Source organism: Mus caroli, chromosome 6 (assembly GCF_900094665.2).
Source record: "Mus caroli chromosome 6, CAROLI_EIJ_v1.1, whole genome shotgun sequence".
In the NCBI taxonomy this organism is placed as follows: Eukaryota; Metazoa; Chordata; class Mammalia; order Rodentia; family Muridae; genus Mus; species Mus caroli.
In genome coordinates, this window is record NC_034575.1 from 82491992 (window position 1) to 82518094 (window position 26103).

At 40.9% G+C, this 26103-nt stretch overlaps 2 protein-coding genes across 8 annotated transcripts in view; both read left to right on the forward strand.

Annotated features, from left to right (window-relative positions):
• Positions 1 to 17708, forward strand: part of Tia1 (TIA1 cytotoxic granule associated RNA binding protein) — a 29751-nt gene extending 12043 nt beyond the window's left edge. The window contains exons 3-13 of one of the 7 annotated variants that reach the window (XM_021164411.2): positions 966 to 1064; positions 3559 to 3613; positions 3782 to 3814; positions 5008 to 5095; positions 9242 to 9317; positions 9848 to 9956; positions 10332 to 10427; positions 10543 to 10627; positions 11397 to 11520; positions 12544 to 12689; positions 15151 to 17708. In XM_021164411.2, coding sequence (XP_021020070.1) covers positions 966 to 1064; positions 3559 to 3613; positions 3782 to 3814; positions 5008 to 5095; positions 9242 to 9317; positions 9848 to 9956; positions 10332 to 10427; positions 10543 to 10627; positions 11397 to 11520; positions 12544 to 12689; positions 15151 to 15277 — 1038 coding nt within the window. In that variant the 3' untranslated portion in view covers positions 15278 to 17708. Of the gene's footprint in view, positions 1 to 965; positions 1065 to 3556; positions 3614 to 3781; positions 4492 to 5007; positions 5096 to 7133; positions 8565 to 9241; positions 9318 to 9847; positions 10090 to 10331; positions 10428 to 10542; positions 10628 to 11396; positions 11521 to 12543; positions 12690 to 15150 lie in introns of those variants that run through there. The other 6 variants (XM_021164413.2, XM_029478618.1, XM_029478619.1 and 3 more) reach the window with 6 other exon arrangements.
• Positions 17709 to 23586: 5878 nt separating this feature from the next.
• The window catches only part of C6H2orf42 (chromosome 6 C2orf42 homolog), a 32864-nt gene continuing 30347 nt past the window's right edge, over positions 23587 to 26103 (forward strand). The window contains exon 1 of the mRNA XM_029478218.1: positions 23587 to 25724. The gene's annotated coding sequence lies outside the window, so the exon portion shown is untranslated. The remainder of the gene's footprint in view (positions 25725 to 26103) is intronic.

Genomic DNA, 26103 nt, shown 5'->3' on the forward strand with positions numbered 1-26103 from the left:
TGGAACTCACTCTGTAGACCAGGCTGGCCTCGAACTCAGAAATCCACCTGCCTCTGCCTCCCAAGTGCTGGGATTAAAGGCATGCGCCACCATGCCCGGCTGGATAGAGACTTTTTTCTCTCAGATTGAAATCTTTTATTTCATATGAGTGTTTTCATGCCTCCTGCCCAAGGAAGTGAGAATATGGTGTTAGATCCNTTACACTGCAGTTTATGGATGTTCCTGAGCCACTGTATAAGTGCAGGGGAACAAACATCGGTCCTCTGTAAGAGCAACAAGTACTCTTAACCTCTGAGCCAACTCTCGAGCTCCCAAGGGAGGAAATTTTAAAATTCTTCTCAATAGGCAAAGAATCTGTACCAGAAGTTCNCATTCTAAAACATAGTGTAGATAGTATCAGAACCTGTTAGTGCCCAGAGCCTAGTTTAGTCTGGAAAAGTTTACTTAAGATTTTCTATTGTTCCGCAAATTAGAAACAGCAAGATGTCTTGAGTTTGTAGTAATAAAAAGTAATATAGAGGGTGGAAGTGCACCTTATGGAAGAGCATTGATACAGTGGCTCTAAGGCTCTGGGTCTGACATAGCACTGCAAGAACAAACAAAAAGGGAGATATGAAATAATCATACTTGGTATTTCCTTGTTTTTAGTTTTTAGTTTTTGGTTTGTTTGTTTTTCGAGACAGGGTTTCTCTGTGTAGCCTTGGCTGTCCTGGAACTCACTATGTAGACCAGACAGGCCTCAAACTCAAAGANCTTCCAGCCTCCATAGTGCTGGGATTAAAGGTCTGTGCTACCATCACCTGGTTCTGGTATTTATTTATTTTTATCTGAAAATGTACATATGGAATGAGCAGGTCATTCTCCATGCCTTGCTAACTGTAGAAGTTTATGTGACAAAGGGGACATTTTTATTTCAAATGGGAGAGTAAAGCCCAAAACTGACTTGTGAATTTCTTGTTCAATAGACAGCAGGAAATGACCCATACTGTTTTGTGGAGTTCCATGAGCACCGTCATGCAGCTGCAGCCCTGGCTGCCATGAATGGGCGGAAGATAATGGGTAAGGTAAGCTGTCAGAGTTAGAGAAGGTGACGCGCTGGAGAACAGTTTTCTTCNTCATCTTCCTTCTGCCTCCCAGGTGGATCTACTAGTGTATGCCACCACACCCAACCTTATGCAGTGTGTGGGGTGAACTAGGGCTTCAAACAGCACTCTACAACAAAGCTACATACCCAAGTCTTGAAATAGAAAGTTTTAAATTGGATTTTACCGTGTATCTGTTTTAGAACCATTATATTTCCTTTGTGGCAAAGGGTCACATTTGTATTTGTATTAAAAAGGTAAAATTTGGCTGGAGAGATGGCTTGGCGTTAAGAACATTGGCTATTCCAGAGGACCTGGGTTTGAGCCTTTGCCACCTGCATGGTAGCTCACAATTATCTGTACCACTGGTCATAGGGAATGTTATGTTTTCTTCTTGCCTTTGAGGATACTGCACACACATGATGCACAGATGTACATGTAGGCAAAACACCCATACATAAGTAAATAGAAAATTTAAAAAGAGGAGCTCAGCATAGTGGCACATACATTGTTTTTGATTCTTTGTAAAATTTCATATCATGTGCCCTAATCCTACTCACACCCCATCCCTCCACATCCCTTCTACCCTTGGAGCTTTACCCCCAAAACAGCAAAACAAAACAGCAACATTAAAAGAAAAGAAACCTCGCTATGGAAGCTATGGTACATCTCACAGTGTCATGGAAGCTGTGCTATGTCACACAGTGTCACCCTTTTGCCCANACAGCTTTACTTGCAAATGTTCATTACAGTGAGTCATTGGTATGGTCCGAGGCCTCTGGCTTCTGCTACACTATCAATCCTGGATCCTCACTAGGACTCCTCTAGGATATCCTGTTTTAGAGATCCTACAACTTTGGTTCTACAGGCCCAGCCCCTTCCTGTCCTCCAGCAGTTCATAGATGGGATAGATGTTGGAATGGGCCAACTCAAGGCCCTGGTCTGAGCCTAGTGGTGGCTGTGTTGTTCAGCCTGCCAACTCTCCTTTACCAGGACCAGCAGGGCCAGCTCTTCAGCTTGGCCTGGTTGAGGGGCAAGGCCAGATCTCCTGCTTATAGCCAAAAGTCAGGACTGACTCACATGTTCAGGGCTGGCTCTCAGGGCCAGCTTGCCCTTCATGGCCAAGTGAGGTATGGGGCCTAGCCTTTTAATCAAAACAGTCAGGAAGCAGAAGAAGGCAGATTTCTATGAGTTCAAGGCCAGCCAACACTACAGAGTCTAGAATGAATGAGAGAAGGAAAGAAAGAAACGAACAAATTAGGCTAAAGCCTCTAAAAACTGGAGACCTATGTTAACTCCTTTTCCCCATGGTGCTGTGCATATGCTAAATACCAGATAGTTATGGAACTACTCAAATTTGGATGAAACATAACAGTAATATGGAAAACTATTGGAGAGGAACCAAGGGGAAATGAACTTTAAATTGTGGCTTGGAGTGGTGGTGCACGCCTTTAATCCAGCACTAGGGAAGCAGAGGCAGGTGGATCTCTTGAGTTTAAGGCCAACCTGGTCTATAGAGGGAATTATAGGACTGCACAGAGAAACCCTGTCTCAAAAACAACAAAAAATGAAACCAAACAGAAAAACAAACAAACAAGTGGTGCACACCTTTAGTCGAAGATTGGGGAGGCAGAGGCAGGTAGGTCTCAGTGAGTTGGAAGCCAGCCTGGTCCACACAGTGAGTTTCACGACAGTAAGAGCTACATAATGAGACCATGTCTCAAAAAAATAAAAAGACAAAACAGAACTAAAAAGTTAAAAAAAGTTATTTGTACATTAGCAGAAATGTGCAGAGATTAGGATTTGTCAAATACACCTAAATTAGCTGGACCTACATTCTTAGGCAAGAGAATTGCTAGTTCAAGGCTTGCCTAGGCTATAGAGTGAATTGANACTTAGCCTGACTGAGTTGGTGACTCATCTTAGAGTATTATGCAGAAAGGAGCAGAGCCAAAAATGCTGCTCAGTAGTAGACTGCTTGCTTGTGTAGTATTTGTGAGGCTTTAGGTTTAATCCCCAGACTAGCCTACTCCCCCCAAAAAAGAAAGGATGAAAAACATTGGCTATATGGAGAGCTCAGTGATGAAGAACACATTTGATGCTAATCCAGAGGGTCTAGATGTGATTCCCAGCACCCACATGATAGCTCACAGTCATCTATAACTCCAGTTCCTGGGGATCCATTGCCCTCTTTGGCTTCTCTACAGGTGTGTATATCTGGTAGTCAGTACAAATGTGCATAGACATAAATTAAGGCAAACCACCTATACACATAAATAAAATAAATCTTTAAAAAGAACAGAAAGATCTGTACTTACAAGTTATAATTAGTCACACTAGGCCAAAAGAAGAATGTTGAAACTGTGATGAGCACAGGTGTCCCCTGCACCATCTCTCTCTGCTGTGTTGCAGGAAAANGTGATTTTGAGCTTTATCTTTATGGAATATATATATATATATATGTTTTTTTTTTTAGGAAGTGAAAGTGAATTGGGCAACAACCCCTAGCAGTCAAAAGAAGGATACAAGCAGTAAGTACATTTGATGCCCTGTGGGCGTTTGTTGTCTTATACCCCATAGTTCTGTTGTAAAGCATATAACATCATACATGTTTGCAGTAATATTTTGATCGTTATCCTGATATGATTGAATGTGTTTGTGTTAATAAATTTAAGAACAAATCTAATCTTTGTCATCAGGTAGTACCGTTGTCAGCACACAGCGTTCACAAGGTAATTGTATCTTCTTAAACATAAAAATGAACTCTCTTGAAAGGGTATTCACTAACCACCTCAAGTTTTTTAATTTGATATTGGTTGGGGGGAGCGGGGCGGAAATATATAGTATTTTTATTTGTTTCTGGCAATATTTTTTTCCTTCTTCCCATTGTTGACCAAGTGTGGCTTGCCCACGACTTTGTTGCTAGTTCAAGCTCTCTGTCCCCCTTGGTAGCAGCTGATGCCTTAGAAATACTTTCACCACCTAAAGGGCAAGATCCCCTACTTCCCTGAGGTCACCTGGGCTTCATACCCAGATCTTCCAGTGCTCAAGTTGCTCCTGAAACAGTGTTTCCGGAAGAGCAACCCAGGGTGTTGCTTAAGGCCTGCAAGTAGGGGTAACTTCTCTTTCCAAATCTACTTTGTCAAAGTTGATGTCTGTGTTCATTGTAAAGTTCCTCAGCAAGGTTGGCTTTCCAAAGCTGCACGGATGGGATGGTTATTCTCTCCAATGCTTTTTCATGGTGCCGATGTAAAGTGAAGGGATTACTGTTTTCCTTCTGTTGCCTTCAGTCTGAGCTCACTTGCACATGGATTCACATAAACTGAATGGTGTAATGTCTGGGCAACCAAAACTGTTGGCTTTTGAGAAAACTGTCAAATACTTTAACATCAAACTGTTGCAATGCAAGGTATTTCTTTGATTGTTCTTCACAAAATAATGGCTAAACCAAGTATTTCATGTAGCTAGCTTCAGTAAGGTGCCTTAAATAAGGCAAATCTAAGTCTTCATAACTCTCAGTACAACTAGTTAATTGTAATTTATAAAGCCTAGATGTAGTAATAAAATGAGTAACATTAAATAATTACTGTTAGAATGACTAAGTTTTACTTTTTTTTTTTTACAGAACTGAAAGTTTTTATGTTAGTAGTTTGTTTCCTAGACCCTTATAATTATTGTAATGACTGTAAATAGACAGTGACTGCCAGCTTCTGGCAGCTTCAGTGCTTTTAGAAGACTACTGTGTGGTTAACTTTGATTTGTTATGTTTAAGATTGATAGGATTTTATAGCGAGGATAGTATTTTATTTATACCTAATTATATAGTCTGTGCATTATTTTAAGAATACTTTATTGGGTCAGTTGTCGTATTTAAGTTCTGAAGTTGTATTTTTCTTTTCACTCCCCTCCTTCCTTCCTTTGTAAGATCATTTCCATGTGTTTGTTGGTGACCTCAGTCCAGAAATCACAACCGAAGACATCAAAGCAGCTTTTGCACCATTTGGAAGAATTTCGTAAGTAGCAAAAGATAAATATAACACTTAATTAGCAGTGATTTTTTTGTTTATGTAATAATAACTATAACTTTGTTATGACTGTGAACCTTAATTTTAACACTTTAAATATAGCATATTCCATTGTTTAGAGATCATCCAAGAGTCTGAAAGCAAGTGCAGTCCCACTAATGAGTAATGGTCTTCAGAAACCTTAGACCTTGCTCAGTCAGAAATACTTCCTCAGACTGCTGCCATACACAGTTCAACCTCCTGGAGGTGCTGTGCTGTGATTGAAGGTCTTATTCAGGCGCTTGTATGATTCCATGCAGTTTATGTTAATTTAACAACACAAAACCTGAACAGTTTAGATTGAAAAAAACAGATGTTAAATATTCCTTCCTTGGCATTTAACCCCTCTTCCCTTTTAAAAACGTAACAGTAGTGTTTTGTACTATATTATAAAATACTGTCTCCATTAAATTTGCTAGTAACCATGCACTTTAGGCCCTTTGTCAGTATTTATTCAGGGCAGGAGTTATCATAGGAGAACTTTATCACAGTAAGAATAATAAGCCATTTCAGNACTGACGCAGGATCAGTTGCTGAGTTTAGGGAAAGTATTGAAGGGTTTCTAATTCCTTTGTTATTGTATCACTAAAACAAAACAAAAGGAATTCTATCTCTAGCTGGTTTGAACAGAGCAGCAGGTAAAGGTGAGGGGATTGAGAAGTATATACGCAGCATTGTGTGAGTTTTCAGTGGAGAGTTACAGTTGGCTGGTGGAGAATCACCGTGAGGGTAGGGCAGCTTACAGATGGACTCTTCTGTTACATGACATTTTCCTTTGAGAGAACTGGCTAAGAAAATCGTGAGGCTTTAATTTCTTGATTGTTTTTATAACCTGTGTTAGGATTTCACTAGTGGTTGGTTTCTTTCAAGCATCTAGACTAGGCACGTCTGACCAACTTTGCCTCTCAAGCTGTGAGGGTTCCGCTCTGCAGAATCTTGTGTGTTTTCAGTTTGGTGTAGAGAATCTTGGTCAGTTTCATCCTGTCTTCAGTCACAGAAGACACAAGTTCTGATCTGTGTGCTGCTTTCTGTGTGAGTCATTTTAGAAAGAAGTAAGCATCGACTGATACTTCAGGGCAGATACTTCCAAGGCATTAGGAAGAAAACAACCCCTTCTGATAGTGTGAACAAATAAAGTCACCACTCTGGTGGATTTTTAATTTTTATTGAATTAACCTTTTCTAATAGAATTTTAGATTAAGATTTAGATAAGGAGCTGGTGAGATGGCTCAGTGGGTAAGAGCACCNGACTGCTCTTCCAAAGGTCCAGAGTTCAAATCCCAGCAACCACATGGTGGCTCACAACCATCTGTAAGGATAAAAATAAATAAACCTTAAAAAAAAAAAAAGAAAAAGTTCTGGGGGGGGGGAGTGTATTGGGGACTTTTTGGATAGCATTGGAAATGTAATTGAGGAAAATACCTAATTAAAAAAAAAAAAAGATTTAGATAAGGAGTGGCTAATAGTGATTGAAGGGCTACTAGAGTGGCTCAGCAGATAAGGTGCTGCTACCAAACCTGATGACCTGACTTCAGTCCCCAAATTGCATATGGTAGGAGAGAATTAACTCCTAAAATTTGTCCTCTGGGGCTGGAGAGATGGCTCAGCGGTTAAGAGCACTGATTGCTCTTCCAGAGATTCTGAGTTCAAATCCCAGCAACCACATGGTGGCTTACAACCATCTGTAGTGGGATCTGACGCCNTCTGCTGGGTGTCTGAAAACAACTACAGTGTACTCATATACATAAAATAAATAAATCTTTAAAAAAAAAGAAAAAGAAAAAAGAAAAAAAATTGTCCTCTGACCTACACACACACACACACACACTAAATGTTTTACAAAAAAAAAAATCATATTAAAAAAAAAAAAAAAAAGAAAAAAAAAAAGCCACAGGTGGTGGCATACATCTTTAATCCCATCACTTAGGAGGCAAAGGCAGGTGGAGCTCTTGAGTTTGAGGCCAGCCTGGTCTACAGAATGAATTCCAGGGTAGCCAGGGCTCCACAGAATAAATTCTGTCTCAATAAAATAAAATAAAAATAAAGAATATAATTCCTTAGCAAATACTTTTAGAAAGGGCCTCCATCAGTAAGATTAGAACAAAAGAGCTTAGAAAGGTCACAGGGCAGTGGCTCACACCTGTAAACCCAGAAGGTAAGAGAAATAGGTAAAATTAAATGACATTCAGACTTAGCAGTTTCATGTCTTTTAGTTATAAACTTGTCTTCTTGTTAATATAACTACATCATATTTTTAGTCTAGTTTCTTTTACATGTTTGTGTATGTGTTTTTTATATGTGTGAGCGTATGTGTGCTCCTCTTAGACAAGCGATTGATATNAAATATTTTAATCCGTTACTTTCCACCTAATACACTGAGGCAGAGTTTCTCACTAGAACCTAGAGCTTACCAGTTCTATTAGTCTAGCTGGCTTACCCTGAGTATCCCTACCTCTGCTCCNCACGCATACTTACTGTCCTGGCATTTATGTGGGTGCTGGAGATCTGAACTTAGGTCCTTTCACTTTGCATGATAGCACGCTCTCTGCTGAGCCATGGCCCTATCCCCAGCATTTGGGTTTTCTTATGGATTCACAATTGTTAGCATATTAATTCTTTTCTTGATAAAACCTTGTCGTTGAGTTAATATGTGTTTGAATGTTAGCTTATATTGGTAGTTAGCTTTCCTAAATGTAAAAGAACTATTTGACAATTGGTAACACATAGCATGTTTCTATTTTTGTTTGTGTGGTTGTTTCTTGTCTTAAGGAGACAGGCTGGTAGCAGTGTTGAAAGGTCTCTACAGCAGATGTCTCTATAGGTGGTTTACACCATGCTTAATTTATAGAAGGTGTGGGGTAAATGGTGATCTATTAAATATTTAATATGAAAATAAAAATATTTTCCCTAAATGATATAGCTTAAACCCTTTCTGTTTCTTGAGTTCAGGGTCATATAGCAAAGTTTGATACAGGAATAAGTCAACTACCAAATTAAATGCATGTGTGCCATGTAGGTAATAGTTACTGAGAAATGACTTATAGTAGCTTTACCTAATCATCAGAATCTTTTTTATTACACTTAATAAATCACTTCTAAACTGATCTAAAATATGCTTGTGTATACTTACAATTACCTTGCATGGCTTTCTGACTTGGGTTCTTGTGGTAAACATGCCTGTTTTGTTCATGTGTCTTGAGAGAACAAGCATTGTGACATATACTAGGCTGATTTAAAATAGATTGCCTGTGAAACACAGTTTGAGTCCAGTTGTTTTTGAGGTATGGAGTTTTAGCTATCGTGGCTGGGTTTTTACTCAATCTCAAATAATAGGGCTCTGGTTATTTTGCAGAGTGTCTCTGAAGAATGGACAGAATTGCCCTGGCTAACTACAAGCTACGGTTCACAGTGGATAAATGTTGGCGTGCTTTTTTACTTTCTGACTTTTTAAAACTTTGTTTCATATCTTGTAGTTTCCAATCAATCTTAATATAAATGCTGTTAAGAAATTCAGTATAAAAATCTTAGTTTAAAAGTAAAATGTGTTTGTGTATCCTTCGATGATTTAGCATTTCTAAAAATGTCAAGTTCTCAAAATTTACACTAGCCCAGAATGTGGGTGTATATTCATCTGAGAAAATGAAGTAATTAGCCTAGGGAATATATACAGCTTTTTAATCCTTTAGTTTTCAATTTTGTATTTTAATTTTTTAAACGACTATGTAACAAACATATGGTGCCGATTAGTAAATAAATTGCATGGTTAAAGAAAGCCAAAGTAGCTAAGAACTTTGTAATTGCTAAGTGCTTCATAGGAACGTCTGCTTTCACCATGCTTAATATTTAGATGTTCATAAAACATTTTGAAATGGAAAACTCTCTTTATAATATAGATTTATATTTAAGACATTGATTTGCATGTCTATAAAATTAACCCTCATTAGCCAATAAATACGTTTATTAGAATAAAAGGTGAACTTTTATTAACGGTTTACTGTTAGTGAAGGTGAAATGTAAAAGTGAATTGTATTTGGCTCTCATTTTATGCCCAGAGGACGGTTTACAAAACTCAATTTCTGGTGGCTTCTGTTTCAGAGATGCCCGTGTGGTAAAAGACATGGCTACCGGGAAGTCTAAGGGATATGGCTTTGTCTCCTTTTTCAACAAATGGGTGAGCACAGTCATNAGTGCATGTCCTGGACCATAGAGGAGGGTGAAGGAAAGCGTCAGGTCGCTGTTATCTGCTAGTGTTCAGTTCACTAAGAATAAGCACCTNCTCCAGAAAGCAGCCTGTTCTATTCTGGTTGGTTCTTTAGTCACTTAGCACCAACGCATGCAAAATACTAATACTGTATTTCAAACTGTGCCAAGTAAAAATGCTTATCACCAAAAAGAGAAAAGGAAAAAAAAGCCCCCAAAATGTTTTGTCAAGATATCTGACCATTTGTAATTGCTCAGTTATGCCCCAAACTGTGAGATATATATACTGCTGCACCTACGTATCCTTACCCTTTTTAGCATTCTCCAGGAAATGAAATTTAAAAGCAATGTTGCAATTTTGGAAAGCTACTAGATATTGTGTGTTCCCTAAGGACTTTTTCATTTTTTAACATCTTTAAAAAGCATCATGTTTTCTTTATGTAAGCTGTTTGTAATGTTAACTAATCGGAGCTTTTTTGTTGTCTCTGATATGTGGAACAGGATGCAGAAAATGCCATTCAGCAGATGGGTGGCCAGTGGCTTGGTGGAAGACAAATCAGAACTAACTGGGCAACCCGAAAGCCTCCAGCTCCAAAGAGTACATATGAGTGTAGGTGCATTGGAGAAGAGAAGCAAAGGTGGCATTGTGGAGAGAAAATACACTAGATTGTAAATGTTAGCGCTGTCCCCGGAGACTTATTGCAGAAATAGATGAGAAGCAGATCAAGACTACTGTTCAAAATGTACTTAGTTTTCATTCTTGTGATTTTAAATAATTATCTTTAATGTCAAGTCTCCTGTTAAGTAGAGCATATGGGGTAATGTTTATGCATTTTGCGGTGGTGGCTTAATCTTAAAATAAAATGTAATGTGTTTTATAGGTATTTTGATTGAGAAAAACTGCCATTGTAGTAGTGTAGTTAATGAGTTAATCCTTCCACATATGGGTGATGATTTGAAGATAGAAAATGTTCTCTCTCCTCAGCGAACACCAAACAGCTGTCATATGATGAGGTTGTGAGTCAGTCTAGTCCCAACAACTGCACTGTGTACTGTGGAGGGGTGACGTCAGGACTGACAGGTATGGGAGTTTGCCTGGGTGGCACCTTGAAACTAGCTTAAACTGAAAAGCTTCATATTTGTAGGTTTTAATAGTACGAATTCTTTTTATGTTCTTTGTTTTTGTTTTCTAACAGAACAACTAATGCGTCAGACTTTTTCTCCATTTGGACAAATAATGGAAATCCGAGTCTTCCCAGATAAAGGATACTCATTTGTTCGGTAAGGGTCGTCTCCTTTAGAGCTTATTTTCTTCAGAAATAATTTTGAACATTTAATATAGTGGTTTTCTTAAGAATTTGTCTTGATCACTTGAGACCCCAGCTCAGGTGTCTACACCTGATAATACTAAAATCTTGAGAGAGAAAGAAATGTCTTTAGCAGATAGCCGTGTACTCATTTTTACTATTCACTTTTTTATAGACAGCATCTCACTGCTGCCCAGGCTGGCCTTGAACTCACAGAGCTCTACCTGCCTCTGCCTTCCAAGTGCTGTATTTACAAGCTATTTACTGGTACATTTTTATAAGTCCCTCTTTCCAACTCAATGCCAACAAAACATACACATTGTTAAAACAAATTTCCTATGCCAGGTGTGGCAGTACGGGTCTGTAGTCACAGTACTTCTTAGAGTGATGATCAGAGGCTCATGGTCACCCGTGGCTTCATTAGAGAATTCAAGGTCAGCTTGGCCTACATGAGACCCTGTCTTTTTATTAAAAAAAAAAAAAGGAAGAAAGAAAAAGAAAAATCTCCAGTCTCCATAGCTGTAAGGTCTTTGAAAAAAAAAAAACCAATATAGCAAAGGAAATATGCACTTTTTTTGGTGGGTAGGTGGGGATTATTTCAGAATTCTCTATTTCTTCCATGTTTGCTTTGCTTTTTTTTTCTCCCAAAATGGTCCAGTTTATTTTTCTTGATTTTAAAAATTGTGTTCATAAATACTTAAAAGAGAATTTATATTGAAAATTCTTAATATTGTTTCCAATAGGTTCAGTTCCCATGAAAGTGCAGCACACGCGATTGTTTCTGTTAATGGTACTACCATTGAAGGGCATGTGGTGAAATGCTATTGGGGCAAAGAGACTCTTGATATGATAAACCCCGTGCAACAGGTGAGAGGGTCCTTGACACTGGGATGGAATTGCTGGGCTAGCATTGAGCTTGCTTTAAAATGATGCTTATTGCTAATCCTTGTTAACCAGTTTCTAGCTCAACTTGAAAGTCTATAAGGGTTCTTCCTATGTGTATTATAGTTCCGAGTGGTGCAGTCATGGATTGCAGAGGTGACATGATGAGTGTAAGCACTTCAGTTGACTCATGTTCACACAGTGGATTTTAAAATGCTCCGCCAAGCCTAACAGGGTATTAAATCTTTTCTTAATACTTAGTAGATATGTTCACATTGATATGGAAAACTCGTAAGCATGCTTGACCCGACTGAACAAAAAATGAAGCTATAAATATATGTAAGCATTAGTATTGTTGCTTTTTTTTCCTAAGCAACTTTAATGGTCCAAACTCAGCCCCACAGAGTCTTCTATAAGGGCATTGTGAATGGAGCATAAAGGTACCAATGAGAAAACCCTAAACCATGGGCGTAGAGATCTTACATTTCCTTTTTTTTTTTTTAATGTTTATTTATTTATTATATGTAAGTACACTGTAGCTGCCTTCAGACACACCAGAAGAGGGCATCAGATCTCATTACAGATNGTTGTGAGCCACCATGTGATTGCTGGGATTTGAACTCAGGACCTTTGGAAGAGCGTCAGTGCTCTTAACCGCTGAGCCATCTCCCGAGCCCCCGAGCTCTTACATTTCCAATCCAAAGGAAACAATCATAAACAGTTATGAACAACAAGTCCAATCTTTATCATGAGTTTTTGTCTGAGCCTTTCAAAGACTGCACCTCATAGTTACAGTAGCATATGTACATACATAATGGCACTTTTTTGGTGGTCTTTATCTGTGTGATGATGGGCACTCGTTCTAGCACTGAGCTGTGTTCCCCAGTCCTATCCTAATATTTCAGTTGTGGTAATGGCCCTGTGCTTTGACTGTGTGGTGTATTAAGACTGTAATATAAAAAGAACTTCAAGTAATACTAAATTATCTGTTATAATTTTAATTGATAGCAAAATCAAATTGGATATCCACCAACATATGGCCAGTGGGGCCAGTGGTATGGAAATGCACANCAGATTGGCCAGTATGTGCCTAACGGTTGGCAAGTACCTGCCTATGGAATGTATGGCCAGCCATGGAGCCAGCAGGGATTCAAGTAAGCATATTTGCTCTTTGCCTTTCTTAACCTTGGAAAACATTAAAAAGAAACTTGCAAGTATTGAGTATATCATGTGGCCTCAGCGTTAAGTGTAATGGTAGCCTTGAAGGTTTACCCCTGGCCTTCATATCTTCTATTGTGCTTGTACATCTTCGCCCCCCTACACACACACATGCAAACAAAATAAGATATTTTGCCTAGAAATATTTTGCCTTGAAATGTAATCACAACACTATATATTTTGGTAAATATTTAATAATGAATTAACATTTTTAAAATTACATCTTATTTATTTGTGTGGCACATACACCACTACATATTCATAGTGGCCAGGGGAAAACTTGGGAGTTCTCTCCTTCTACTGTATGAGTCGTGGGGATCAAGCTTAGGTTGTTGGGCTTAGTGGCAGCCTTGACCCAGTGAACCATTTTACCCAGTCCCTATTTTTGTTTTCTGAGGCACAGAAGCCCATGCTGGCCTTGAACTTGATATAAAACTGGGGATGACCTTGAACTCTTAATCCTCCTGCTTCTACTTCCCAATTATAGGGGTTTGATACCACATCGAACTTAAATCAACTTTCTAGTGAAAATAGCTGCTTATCTTGAACACACAAATGTTTAAAAGCTGTGGTTCTTTGTCTGTGAGTTTCCTGCCTGCATATATGTTTATCACCCTGGTCCCTGGCAGTGATCAGGAGAGGGCATCAAATCCCTTGGATCTGGAGTTAGAGATGGTTGTAAGCCACCATGTGGTTACTGAGAAATGAGCCTGGTCTTCTAGAGCAACAAATGCCCCTAGCCCCTGAACCAGTTCTTGCAGCCCCTGAATATACATTGTTCACCCATGTCTGTGGGTTGTGGCAGTCCAAAGATGCCCCTTTCTCTCTGTGTGTCTGCTCCTCTGAAATGAAGGCTGCTCGAGGAGCTTTCCTCCCCTCACCTGTGCCGTGTAGTCTATTGCATAGGCTCAGTCTGTGTGCAATGTTATGTGTCTGTCTGCCCACTGACCAGGTTCCAGTTCATGAAACGCATTTGGGCAGCAAGATTGAGTCCTCAAAGTAACGAGTGCCCCACAGGTGACATTTGTCAGAATTGATCACNTGATGATATAGAACTCTAGCTTCTCCCTCCTGTGTTTCTGGTGTTTGCCAGTGCAGCCCTGACCATGCTCACATGTCTCTGCGTGTTCTTTAGGTCTTCCTTGTGAACAGATGAAATGAAGGATCAAAACAAGTATTTAGATGCATTCATTGTGCATATATATACATATACATATACATACACACACACATACATACATACACATATATGTGTGTATGTATACATATATACACACACACATGTATATATAACTGTATATGTATATATACATATTTATATGTACTTGGATGGCACAGGCCAGAGCATCTCTAATTTTGAGAGAGAGAGAGAGAGAGAGAAAGAGAGAGAGAAGAAAAAAAAGAAAAACATTGTGTGTCAGGTTAAAGATATTTTTTTAATTTATTTTTTTTGTTAGATATTTTCTTCATTTACATTTCAAATGCTATCCCGAAAGTCCCCTATACCTTCCCCCCGCCCTAAAGATATTTTTTAAAGAGCTGAGAGGATGGCTAAGTAGTTAAGATCACTTGCTGTTCCTGCAGAGGACCAGGCTTCAGTTCTCAGCACCCACATGATGGCTCACAGCCATCTGTAATTCGAGTACCAGGACATCCAAACCCCTTTTCTGCCCTCAGTCAGCACCAGGTGTGCAGTGCACATACTTACAGGCATGCAGGTAAACTCAAAACACATAGAAATAAAACGAAACATTCTTCTTAGCCAGGTGCGTTGGCACACGCCTTTTTTTTTTTTTTTTTTTTTTTTTGGTTTTTCGAGACAGGGTTTCTCTGTATAGCCCTGGCTGTCCTGGAACTCACTTTGCCACCACCGCCCGGCGGCACACGCCTTTAATCCCAGCACTCAGGAGNCAGAGGCAGGCAGGCGGATTTCTGAGTTCGAGGCCAGCCTGGTCTACAGAGTGAGTTCCAGGACAGCCACAGCTATACAGAGAAACTCTGTCTCGAAAAAAATAAGAAGTATTTTCTTAGCTGTAATTTCTAGTAAAAAAAAAAAAATCTAGAAAAACTGCCCAAAGATGTATGGTGATGCTTTTTTTCACCCCTGTGTCGTCCTGACTCCAGCTCTGTATACCAGGCTGGCCTCCCAGCCTGAACTCAGAAACCTGCCTACTATGCCTCCCAAGTGCTGTTGTTAAAGGCATATGCCAACACTCCTGACTGAGGATCCTTATTTTTAAGAGAAAATACTTTTGTGGGTTTTTTCCCCCTGGCTTATCAGGTTTCCTCATATCTGGGTTCAGTAAGGTATGTCCTGTGTATGTGTTACNCCTCCTGACCTGACAATGTCTTGACAATGGATTCCCTTCCCTCTGCTTCTCTCNATTTCTCTAACAGTCAGACCCAGTCTTCTGCACCGTGGATGGGACCCAATTACAGTGTGCCACCACCTCAAGGGCAGAATGGCAGCATGTTGCCTAGTCAGCCTGCTGGGTATCGAGTGGCCGGGTATGAAACCCAGTGAAAACAGACTACAGACCGGAAGCCAGTGGCTTGAAGCCACAGGGAGGGTAGGAAAGCAGTTGTTTACGTAAAGATTTATCAAATCAGTCAGTACAAATGCCAGATACAATGTATTTATTTAAAAGATTCATTTTTTTAATCATGAAATTACTTTTCATCCACATTGTTTTAAAAAGGAACACAATGGTGGATGTTTGCCAATTTTTGCCTTCATTATCTTTTTTGATAAAGTTTCTCAGATCCTTGTTTCAAAGACAAATGCAGGGATTACTGCCACTTTTTTAAAAAATAAGAGGCAGAAAATTGCACAATGTTGAACTTTTCTCCACTAAAATCGTGTGCAGTTTTAGTTTGCATTCCTGATAGGATTTAAAACATGTAATATAGATGTAAAAAAAAAAAAAAAGCCAAACTTGTGCAAAGTCTAGAAGTTCTCTGACTTTCAGTGTGCACACAGTTGTCTTAGGTTTAAAGAATAATAGACATTGCGTGAACTATACCATCTCCACTATTATCCCTTTGGAATTTTTAAATGTAAATTATTAGTTTATATCATTTTATATCCACATTTTTTCACAAATTTGTCCTGCCTTATGAAATATCTGTAAAATATTCTTAAATGAAAAAAATGATGTTCACTTAGATTGAAAACTTTTCTCAGATGGACCGATAATTGCATTCATCTTGTTTTTATAAGAGAAGGTGCCTCAAGGATTCCCTGTTGGATTTGTTTAAAAGGACTTTTTATCTTCTGTGATAACCTTTGCCATGTACCAGGAACTAGGAAAACAAGAAACTTGTTCTAAAGAGATCTGCAATGTGATAAGTCCTCGACACATCAGTCTCGTGCGTCAGCATTTATGCTTACATGCATTGTTGTCTAAGATACTTCAGCAAGTCATATTGTGCAGTTAGCAAACTTTGTATGTCATTTCCTCCTACAGGTGTCATGAAGAGTTGACGTAAGACAGATTTTACATTTGCATGTGAATATCACATACATACTTTGGTAGTCTTTGATACAAACTCATCTGCTCTTGTTTTTCAAGCATTTTGAGACACAAAGTTGTATGTAAAGGAATATATTAATTAGTTGTTTTTTTAGTTAGATTTACTTAAAAAAGTAAATCCACTTTAATGTGTACAAATGATAGCTGTGAAACTGTAGAATTTTTCTCTGTCAGGCTTGGGATTCACTAAGAACTCCAAAACTAGCCTGAAGGACCAGCCGGGCAAAACATTTTTTAAATATTCAGAGGCCAAAATATGAACAAACAAATAAAAAAAAAAAAACTCTTAAAAGTCCTACCTCCTTAAACAGCCTTCAAGGCAAAGCCCCTGCGCATAGGCGTGGCTTTGGTCTTGGTCCCTGGTCTCTTGGAGCCCCCATAGTACTAATGAAGTTTGCTCTTCGATGGNGTTGTTCTAGCCTTGGGGTTCCTAATATATTTCAGAGTCTCTTGGTTTGGTGTGGTTTCAGTGATGACCACACCTCCTCACAGTAGAGAGGAAGGAGCCCTGTGCACTGTGGGTTTGAAGCCTGCAGAGAGCTCCCAGCATTTTACTTAGGCCTGTGGAATTGGAAGCATTTCCTGGCCTGTATCTTTCAGGTAGGAGCACACAACTCTAACCTGTTTTCTAAGCCAGTCCCCTTGTACAACAGAGCCCAGGAAGACAGTCTCAAATGTGTGCTTCTCTGGAGCTCAATTCTATGCAGTTGTGCTAATGTTTCATTAAGTCACTGTGTATTTTTAAGTACTAAAACATTGAAATTTGCTTTATGGAAGATGAATAAATTTTTTAAATACTTGGAAATTTTATTTCTTTGTAAACTTCTACAGATCAGGACAGGCAATAAAAGCAGCTTAAATAAAATACTAAAAACAAAAAGACAAAACCCCACACATCAGGATGCTATCTTTAGGTTTTTCTGGATTTGTCTCTATTTTAGCATCCTTAGTATATGTCTCTGTTTAAGAATTTTACTTCCTTTGTAACTTTAGACTGCAGGATCTTTTGGGCACAAGTAATTGATTGTGTGCAAAAGTGTAGTTTCTCTCTTCTTTTGACTCTTTCAAGTAATAAGGACTTTTATTAGTAGCATATTCTTATTGCACAGATCTTAAAATTCATGTTTATTTGCTGTTAAAAAGGTGGTGGTGCTGTGTTCCTGATGAAAGACTGACATATCAGGAACATAGCTGTTGTTACTTTAAATAAATCATTAAGTCATTTCTCAACCTAAAAAACTTCATCCTGGTATAAGTATCAGGTAAGGAAATGAAGGTTTTTAAAGTGAACTTNCTTGCAATATGCATTCAGGTTTTATTCTCTGGTACTGTAAAGAACCCGAGTGACTCTCAGTGGGTCATGGAGCCAGTATTCTTTATCCTGACTGTTTGGATATTAAAATTCCTTTATGTTTTATATGACCTGTGGGGTCTTCTTGCAGTGATTATTGTGTGTGAGATTTTTCCCCTGGCGCTGGCGTATTCATATTATATTGTTAACACTCAGGTTCACCTTATCCCAGAAGCCATGGTCTGCATGGGTTCCAGAGGCTCTGCACTCTGCAGACTTAGCCAACTGTGAAGTGAGTTTGGTCTTCCTGGTGTAAAGGAGACTCACCATCTAGATTGTCCTTCTCTTGCTTTCCCCTGTGCTCATCTTCCTTTTAGATTTGNGCTAAAGGTCCCTTTCATTGTCAGAGGACTGGATTACATCTACAGAAGGAGTAGATAGACTTAATAAGGGCTATCCTTGCTACTGAGATGATAGTTTAGTTAGACAAACAAAATATATTCATAGGAAAATTTAAAAAGCAAAACTTTTGAGTGATGATTACTAAAAACTAATTTTTATTGGTCTAGTGACCTGGTTTAGCAGGTAAAGGTGATTGTCGCCTAGCCTGATGACTTGAGTTTGAACATACTAGGTAGAAGTAAAGAATTAATTCTCACAAGTTACCCTCGTCCCTCCATATGTGTACACCCTCCCACCATGGCCACATATATCAATAAATAAAAACTTAAAACTGCCGTTTCTTAAAGTTCTTTTTTATTATATGCATTACATATGTGTGTGCTTGGGGGTGCAGGTGCTCACGGATGCCAGAAGAGAGGGTGTTGAATTCCTGGAGCTGGAGCTCTGGGTGCTTGAAAGCTACTTGACATTTGTGCTATGAATTGAACTATTCAAAAACAGTATATGCTCTTAACCACTGAGCCTTCTTTCTAACCTCTCTTTTCTGCTTTTTTTTTTAATTTTTAATATTTTTATTACATATTTTCCTCAATTACATTTCCAATGCTATCCCAAAAGTCCCCCATAGTGCCCCCCACGTCCCTACCCACCCATTCCCATTCTTTTGGCCCTGGCATTCCCCTATATTGGGGCATATAAAGTTTGCAAGTCCAATGGGCCTCTCTTTCCAGTGATGGCCGACTAGGCCATCTTTCCATACATATGCAGCTAGAGACAAGAGCTCCGGGGTACTGGTTAGTACATCATGTTGTTCCAACAATAGGGTTGCAGATCCCTTTAGCTCCTTGGGTACTTTCTCTAGCTTCTCCATTGGGAGCCCTGTGATACATCCAATAGCTGACTGTGANCATCCACTCCTGTGTTTGCTAGGCTCCGGCATCGTCTCACAAGAGACAGCTATATTTGGGTCCTTTCAGCAAAATCTTGCTAGTGTATGCAATGGTGTCAGCGTTTAGAAGCTGATTATGGGATGGATCCCTGGATACGGCAGTCTCTAAGTGGTCCATCCTTTCATCACAGCTACGAACTTTGTCTCTGTAACTCCTTCCCTGGGTGTTTTGTTCCCAATTCTAAGAAGGGGCACAGTGTCCACACTTTGCTCTTCATTCTTCTTGAGTTTCATGCGTTTAGCAAATTGTATCTTATATCTTGGGTATCCTAAGTTTTGGGCTAATATCCACTTATCAGTGAATACATATTGTGTGAGTTCTTTTGTGATTGTGTTACCTCACTCAAGATGATGCCCTCCAGGTCCATCCATTTGGCTAGGAATTTCATAAATTCATTCTTTTTAATAGCTGAGTAGTACTCCATTGTGTAAATGTACCATAATTTCTGTATCCATTCCTCTGTTGAGGGACATCTGGGTTCTTTCCAGCTTCTGGCTATTATAAATAGGGCTGCTATGAACATAGTGGAGCATGTGTCCTTTTTACCGGTTGGGACATCTTCTGGATATATGCCCAGGAGAGGTATTGCTGAATCCTCCGGTATCTTTTCTGCTTTTTGTTCATTTTGTTTTGAGACAGGTTCTCACTATATAGTCCTGGCTTGCTTGGAACTCAGAGCTCTGCCTGCCTCTGCTTCTGAGTGCTGGGATTAAAGGCCTGTCCTAGTGTGAGGAGACACCATGACCAAGGCAATTTACAACAGAAAACATTTTATTGGAGCTTACTTACAAAGAAGGTTAAGTCTGCAAACAGTGTGGCAGTTAGTTGTGTTGCTGGAGCAGTAGCTGAGAGGGAGAGGGCCTAGCATGGACTTTTGAACCTCAAAGCCTGCCCCCAGAGTCACAACTCCAACAAGGCCATACCTATTTCTTCCTAAATAGTCCACCAACAAATCCAAACAGCCAGGTATGTGCACCTGTGGGGGCCAGTCTCATTCAGCCTGGCACAGAGAGCTATTCCATTTTATTCTGTTTGCTGTAGTCTGACTGGAATTTTTAGGGTTCCAAAAAAAAAATCATCCAAAAACTTGAATTTTCAGTCTTAATAAAACGTAGGTGTTAGCCGGGCGTGGTGGTGCACGCCTTTAATCCCAGCACTCGGGAGGCAGAGGCAGGCGGATTTCTGAATTCAAGGCCAGCCTGGTCTACAAAGTGAGTTCCAGGACAGCCAGGGCTGCACAGAGAAACCCTGTCTCAAAAAACCAAAAAAAAACTGTAGGTGTTGCAGCTGAGCCAGATTTTCTCCCTTTACTTGGGACCTTAGTCATTGACTTATGGTAAGGGAGGTCTGCTTTTCATCCAGAGATGCTAGTAAGAACATGTAGTCACAGTACTCAGGAACTTAAGGTAGGAGGATGGCCATGAGCCCGAGACCTGGCCCCCACGGGCACCTGTACATACATACACGTAACTTCATAGACATACACGTAACTAAACTTCTGTTTCCTTTTTGTTGTTGTTGTTGTTAGGTTTTTATTATATGTTTATGGAGTCGATACATTTATTTAGGGGCTGGAGAGATGACTCAGTGGTCGAGAGTACTGGCTTCCCTGCCAAGGTTCAATTCCTAGCATCCATATGGTGACTCACTACCATTTATAACTCCTGTTTCAGGGGATTCAACACCTTTTTGAACTCTGAAGAGCATGCACGTGGTGTGTAGACATACATGCAGGTCAAACACCCATACGCATGAAAATGTGTGGGTGAGCGAGAAAGAAATGGGTATAAGAAGCTAGGCAAGATGTTATACACCTGTAATCCCAGCACTCAAGAAGCTGAGGCAGGAGAATTAGAACATTTGATTGAGTCTCTGCAGATTTTTTTTAAAAATGATTTTGACTTAGAAGCTATAACNACATTGTTCTTGTACTTGCACTATACTTCCTGCATACAGTTCATAGAGAAGCATATTTCCGTGGGTTTCTCAAAAAGCAGAGAAGTGTCCCTTCAGCCTCCACATAAATCTCCATGTCCTGACTTCTCTAGTCCTGAGGATCAAAGGCACCCTGTGCCAACTGAGCTGCATCCCAGCCCATATAGCATGTATTTGTTGGGCTTTCTCCAGGGACCCTCTAGGGTGCTTTTGCTGTACTGCCATACATTTATTAGTGTATCTTTGTACAAGTGTTCTTCATTGCTGTCTGTTTACTCCTACTTGGAACCTACCTTAACTTGACCAAGTACTAGCAGGAGTATGAACGGGAGGTGCTGCCATAGCTCTGGGGATTAAACCTTACTGGGGATGCAAGGGAATGAAGAAAAGACAAAAACAGATGCACAGAAAAGCTGCTTGTCCTGTGGGCTGGACTTATGAATTAACAGCAGCTCCCCAGAACTCAGGGTGTTTATTATATGCAAGTGAGCAGAAAGGCATGGCTTATGGATTACAGNGGTGACAAGGAGACAGGTTTAGCTCATACTGGTAGGAACAGTCTCTATAGGGAACAGTTCAAGGGTAAAAACCAGAGAAAAGAGCTGTGGTGTACATTTTCTGTGCACCAAGCCTCAGATCCCCGAAGAAAGCTTTGTCATTCTTGAACCTCACGTGGATTGGGGAGACAGCTTTGCCATTTTTTCCATGGGATTATGCCTGGGGCCCTTGACATTACCGTGTCAGCAGCTCACACATTCAGGGCTCCAGCCACTTCCTTCAAAGGAGGGACCTTCTCCAGATTTCATAGTTCTTTCCTTTTGGGCTATAATAATGAATTCTTGATTTCTTTTGTTCTGCTTTGTTTTGTGTTTTTGAGACAGGGTCTCTCTCTATAGTCCTAGCTGTCCTGGAACTTACTCTGTAGACCATGCTTGCCTCAAACTCAAGGATCTACCTCTCTTTGCTTTCCCAAGTGTTGGAATTAAAGGAACGTACCACCACCCCAGGCTTTCAATAATGAAGTCTTAAAGAAGCTGGGTGAGGATAGGGGATATGGAGAGGTGGATCAGCAATTAAGAGCACTTGCTGGTTTTGGAGAGGACTTGGATTTGGTTCCCAGCACCCACATAGGAGTTTACATATGCAAACCTGTTCTCTGCTCTTCCAGGGGCTCTGGTGACCTACACAGGCCCTGTAAGCATGTATACTAGAACGTACAGGCCCAACAATCATATAAAATAAGTGATCCTAAACCCAAAAGGGGCTGAGTCCACCCCCTAGCAGTGTGATTAGGAGACTAGCCCTGGGTCCACATAGGCTCAGACCTACTTGGAAAGAGTTCTGAGCGCCCCTTGCTTCCTCATCTGCTACACAAAGGAATCCAACTCCTCTCCTCCAGTTTGCTTCTTAAAACGTGTGTCTAGATGCGTGGGACTGACACCACACTACTTCTCTCTGGTCTTGCAGCCCTCACATAAGGTTTGGACTACATTTACCTTTTTCAAATGGCACATAGGAGATCACCGAAACTACAGCAAGCCTTACAGTGTCTGTCATAGTTTAGGTTTTACCCAGTATCCTAGAATCCCATCTCCATTCTTCCGCAAACCCCTCAGTGCCACACTGACCTGTTTCTGAATGAACAATTTATTATTAGGGTGGAGACAGATCAAAGATTGATATTGGGGCTGGAGAGGTAGCTCAGCTGTTAAAGAACTTGCTTCCAAGCACCCAAGTGGTAGCTCACAACCATCTGTAATTCCAGTTCCAGAGGATCTGATGCACTCTCTGTCCTCCACCAGCACCAGGTATGTACATGCAGGCCTAATACCCATATACAGTTTTGAAAATTGTTCAATTTTAAGGGAAATGACAAAAGATTTAACTAATACAGGTTGGAACAAAGTAAACACTGGCTAATGACTAGTAGGTTGACAGGAGTCAAAGAAGTCCAGTGTGCAGAAAGCAACTACTATGTGTAGTCAGAGCAGGGAGAGAAGGAAAAAGGGTAAGGAAAACAAACTTGAAATCACAGCTGAACTCCTGATCCTTAGAAGGAGCCAGGTCCTAGAGGAACAGGAATATGCAGGCCTGTGAGGAAACACTTGAGGAGGAGGTCCACTAACTAGCAGGCACCCGGTGTTGCCTGATACCACTGGGACATACAATGCAATGAATGGCTTAACTCAATATCCTGTTTTGTTTTGTTTTGTTTTGTTTTTTTAATGTCAGTTGAAAATTGCAGCCTGGGAGAGCTTGGTGTGAGGACACCAAGTTGGCTGGTTCTGAAGACAGGGAGGTGAGCATCACAAGGTCTTTCATGAACCACTGCACACTGAATGAGAAAGGAGAAACAGCATCCAGAAAGATGTTGTCTGCATGTCTCTCTATTGNAGGGCTTGACATTGAACTATAGAACAAAGGAGAAATACTTCCCAATGCCAGGCAAAGAAACGAGGGTTGATGCTCTCTGGTCACCACTTGAGGCAGTTGCTAGGAACTAACTAGCCATGTGATCCAGGTATAAATATGAATGCTTTTAAACTTAACAGCAAATGAAAATTGTGGCGAGAGGAAACATCTCTTTTTTTTTAGTTCCTTCAGTTTCTGAAACAATAGTAGAAAAATCTGATCCCAGAAAAGGGCCACTTTAACTGAGAAAAGTAAAATTTGGNCAGGGCAAAGCAATTGTGCCTACAGCGCACCACCAGTAGGTGTCCAAGCTACAGGAACACACCGGCCTCACCTAAGGCACCATTGCTTTCTGAGTGTTTCTGAAGATCTGTAGGGCAGTGGTGGCACATGTCTTTAATCCCAGCACATTGGAGGAAAGAGGCCCGCGGATCTGTGTTCGAGACCAGCCTGATCTACAGAAGAGTTCCAAGAAACACAATATTGGTGCCGGGGATTTACGATTCTGAAGAACAAATATACAGAAAGTCTATTTCGGCTCTTTCCAAGGGGGGAGTCGTTCAAATAATGTGTTAAGTGCGAAGCGAGAGAAAACCATACAAGCTCAGGCAAGCTCTGCTTCCGTTTCCAGTAAAACTGTTTTCAGCACAGAATTGTTCAGGTTCGATGTACTCGGGACCACCGGGAAGCCCTTGCTGGTGTGTTCTGTACCTTTAGGTAAAGCCACGAAGTGACAGCACCCTGGGCCTTCTGTGTAGTTTTCCGAAAGAGTGCAATCCTCTGAAAATACTACAAATCCCATCGTGCCACTTCAGCGGGGGTGAGCGGGCCCTTGGCGCACGTGGGCGGATCTGACCAATAACGACCGTCGTTACAAGCCAACAGTTCGGACGTGTTTGTAAAAGTCCGTTTGTAAAAGAAGAGACGCGGCGAGGGTCGTCACCAACGAGAGATTCCTAGAGTTGCGAGGCAGGTAAGGGGGCAAAGTGGGAGAGGCCAAGCACCGGCGGAGCACGGCTTAGGGTGGGAACAGAGGCGGAAAACGTGTTCGGGGAACTGCGTGTCGGACTGCTGACATTTTTGCTGGGCCCTCACTTTGACGCCGCCGGAAGTGAGCGTTTTGCGCAGGATGCCGGGAAGCGGGTCGCACGGGAAGTGCGTTTTCCAGCCGGCCGTTCCCGGAAGCTGAGCTTAGGCGCGCTCCCCTAAACAACACCGAGGGATTGTGGCCCGGACTCTGTTATTTGACAGTGACCGGGCTGATTCTACAATCAGTAAAGGTCTGCGAGCTGTGACGTCTCGAACCAACCAGTTTCATTCCTAAAATGGGTAAATAGCGCCTCCACAGGATCCCTTGAGTGAATGCATGCACTCGAATAGTTCTTACTTGGCGGTGTTCACGTGCCCAAAACAGCGTCCCCACACCGACCAGCTCAGCGGCCGCATGGGACAGGGGGCAGCCTACCGCTCCTCGGGTTCCCTCAGCCAGCGCCAGGCGCTGCTCACCCTCTTGCTGAGAAGAGACAATCATCGGGAGACCCTTCAGGTTTCCAGCGGAGCTCCTTCACAAGTCGCGTTCCTTGTGTATCCTTTTTAAAGACTGAGTCTGCAAGCCGGGCGTGGTGGCGCAGCCTGTCATCCCAGCACTCGGGAGGCGAAGGCAAGAAGATCTCAAATTCCAGGACAGCTAGGCTACATAACAGACCTTGTCTCAAAAAGAAAAGAACAAACTGGGTATGGTGACGAGCTCCTTTAATACCAGAACTCTGGAGGCAGAGACTGGCGAGTCTCTGAGTTCGAGGCTCCCCTGGTCCATCCCAGGACAGCCAGAGCGATACAAAGAAATCCTGCCCCCTACCTCCCGCCCCACCACACCCCCAAAAAAAGGAAAATAAGAAGAAAACTCTGTAATAATTCGTAGTAATACATGTTTTCAAATTCGAATAGTAAAAAAAATGAGATTAAACCTCCATTTCTCGGGTCTCAAATTACTGCTGAGGAAATAGACAACTATGCTGTGTCCTTAAAGTCTTTTTAAAAAAAGATTTCTGTGTATGCGTGTGTGTATATCCAGCGTGTCAAAGGAGTTGGACTTCCCAGAATTAAGAGTTTTAGGCAGATGAGCCCTGATGTTACAGCTTGGAACCAAACTTGGGCCCTCTAAAAGAGCAATACACACTTTTAACCACTGACCGTCTCTGCAGCCCCATTTCCCCGTTACTTTCCTTTCAAAACCAAGCATAGCATACACAAAGCACTAAGCTTTGTTACTGGTATACAGATCTCAACTGTTTTTAATGGCTTACAGTCGCATCTTACTCAGCACACTGTACTTAGTTCTTTAATGGAAGTCCTTTTCCTATTCTGCAGTTACAAAATCTCATAGAGGGATATCTGTGATTTGGATGCCAGCCTGGTCCACATATTGAGTACAGCCAGGTGTACATAGTAAGTCCCTCTTTTCAAAAAAAGAGGTGGGAGCTGGAAAGATGACCCAGTAGTTAAGAATAATACTGCCCTTGCAGAGGATCTGAGTTGAGTCCCCNGCACCCATGTCTAGTAGCTCGCAAGCACCTGTAACTACAGTTACAGACAGATGCAGTGCAGTGTGTACCTGCCTCAGGTACATAATAAGTTTCAGGTCACAGAGTAAAACCTTATCTTAAGAATAAATAAAAGAAATAGTAGCTGGGCGTGGTGGCGCACGCCTTTGCTCCCAGCACTCAGGAGGCAGAGGCAGGTGGATTTCTGAGACCAGCCTGATCTACAAAGTGAGTTCCAGGACAGCCAGGACTATACAGAGAAACCCTGTCTCAAAAAACCAAAA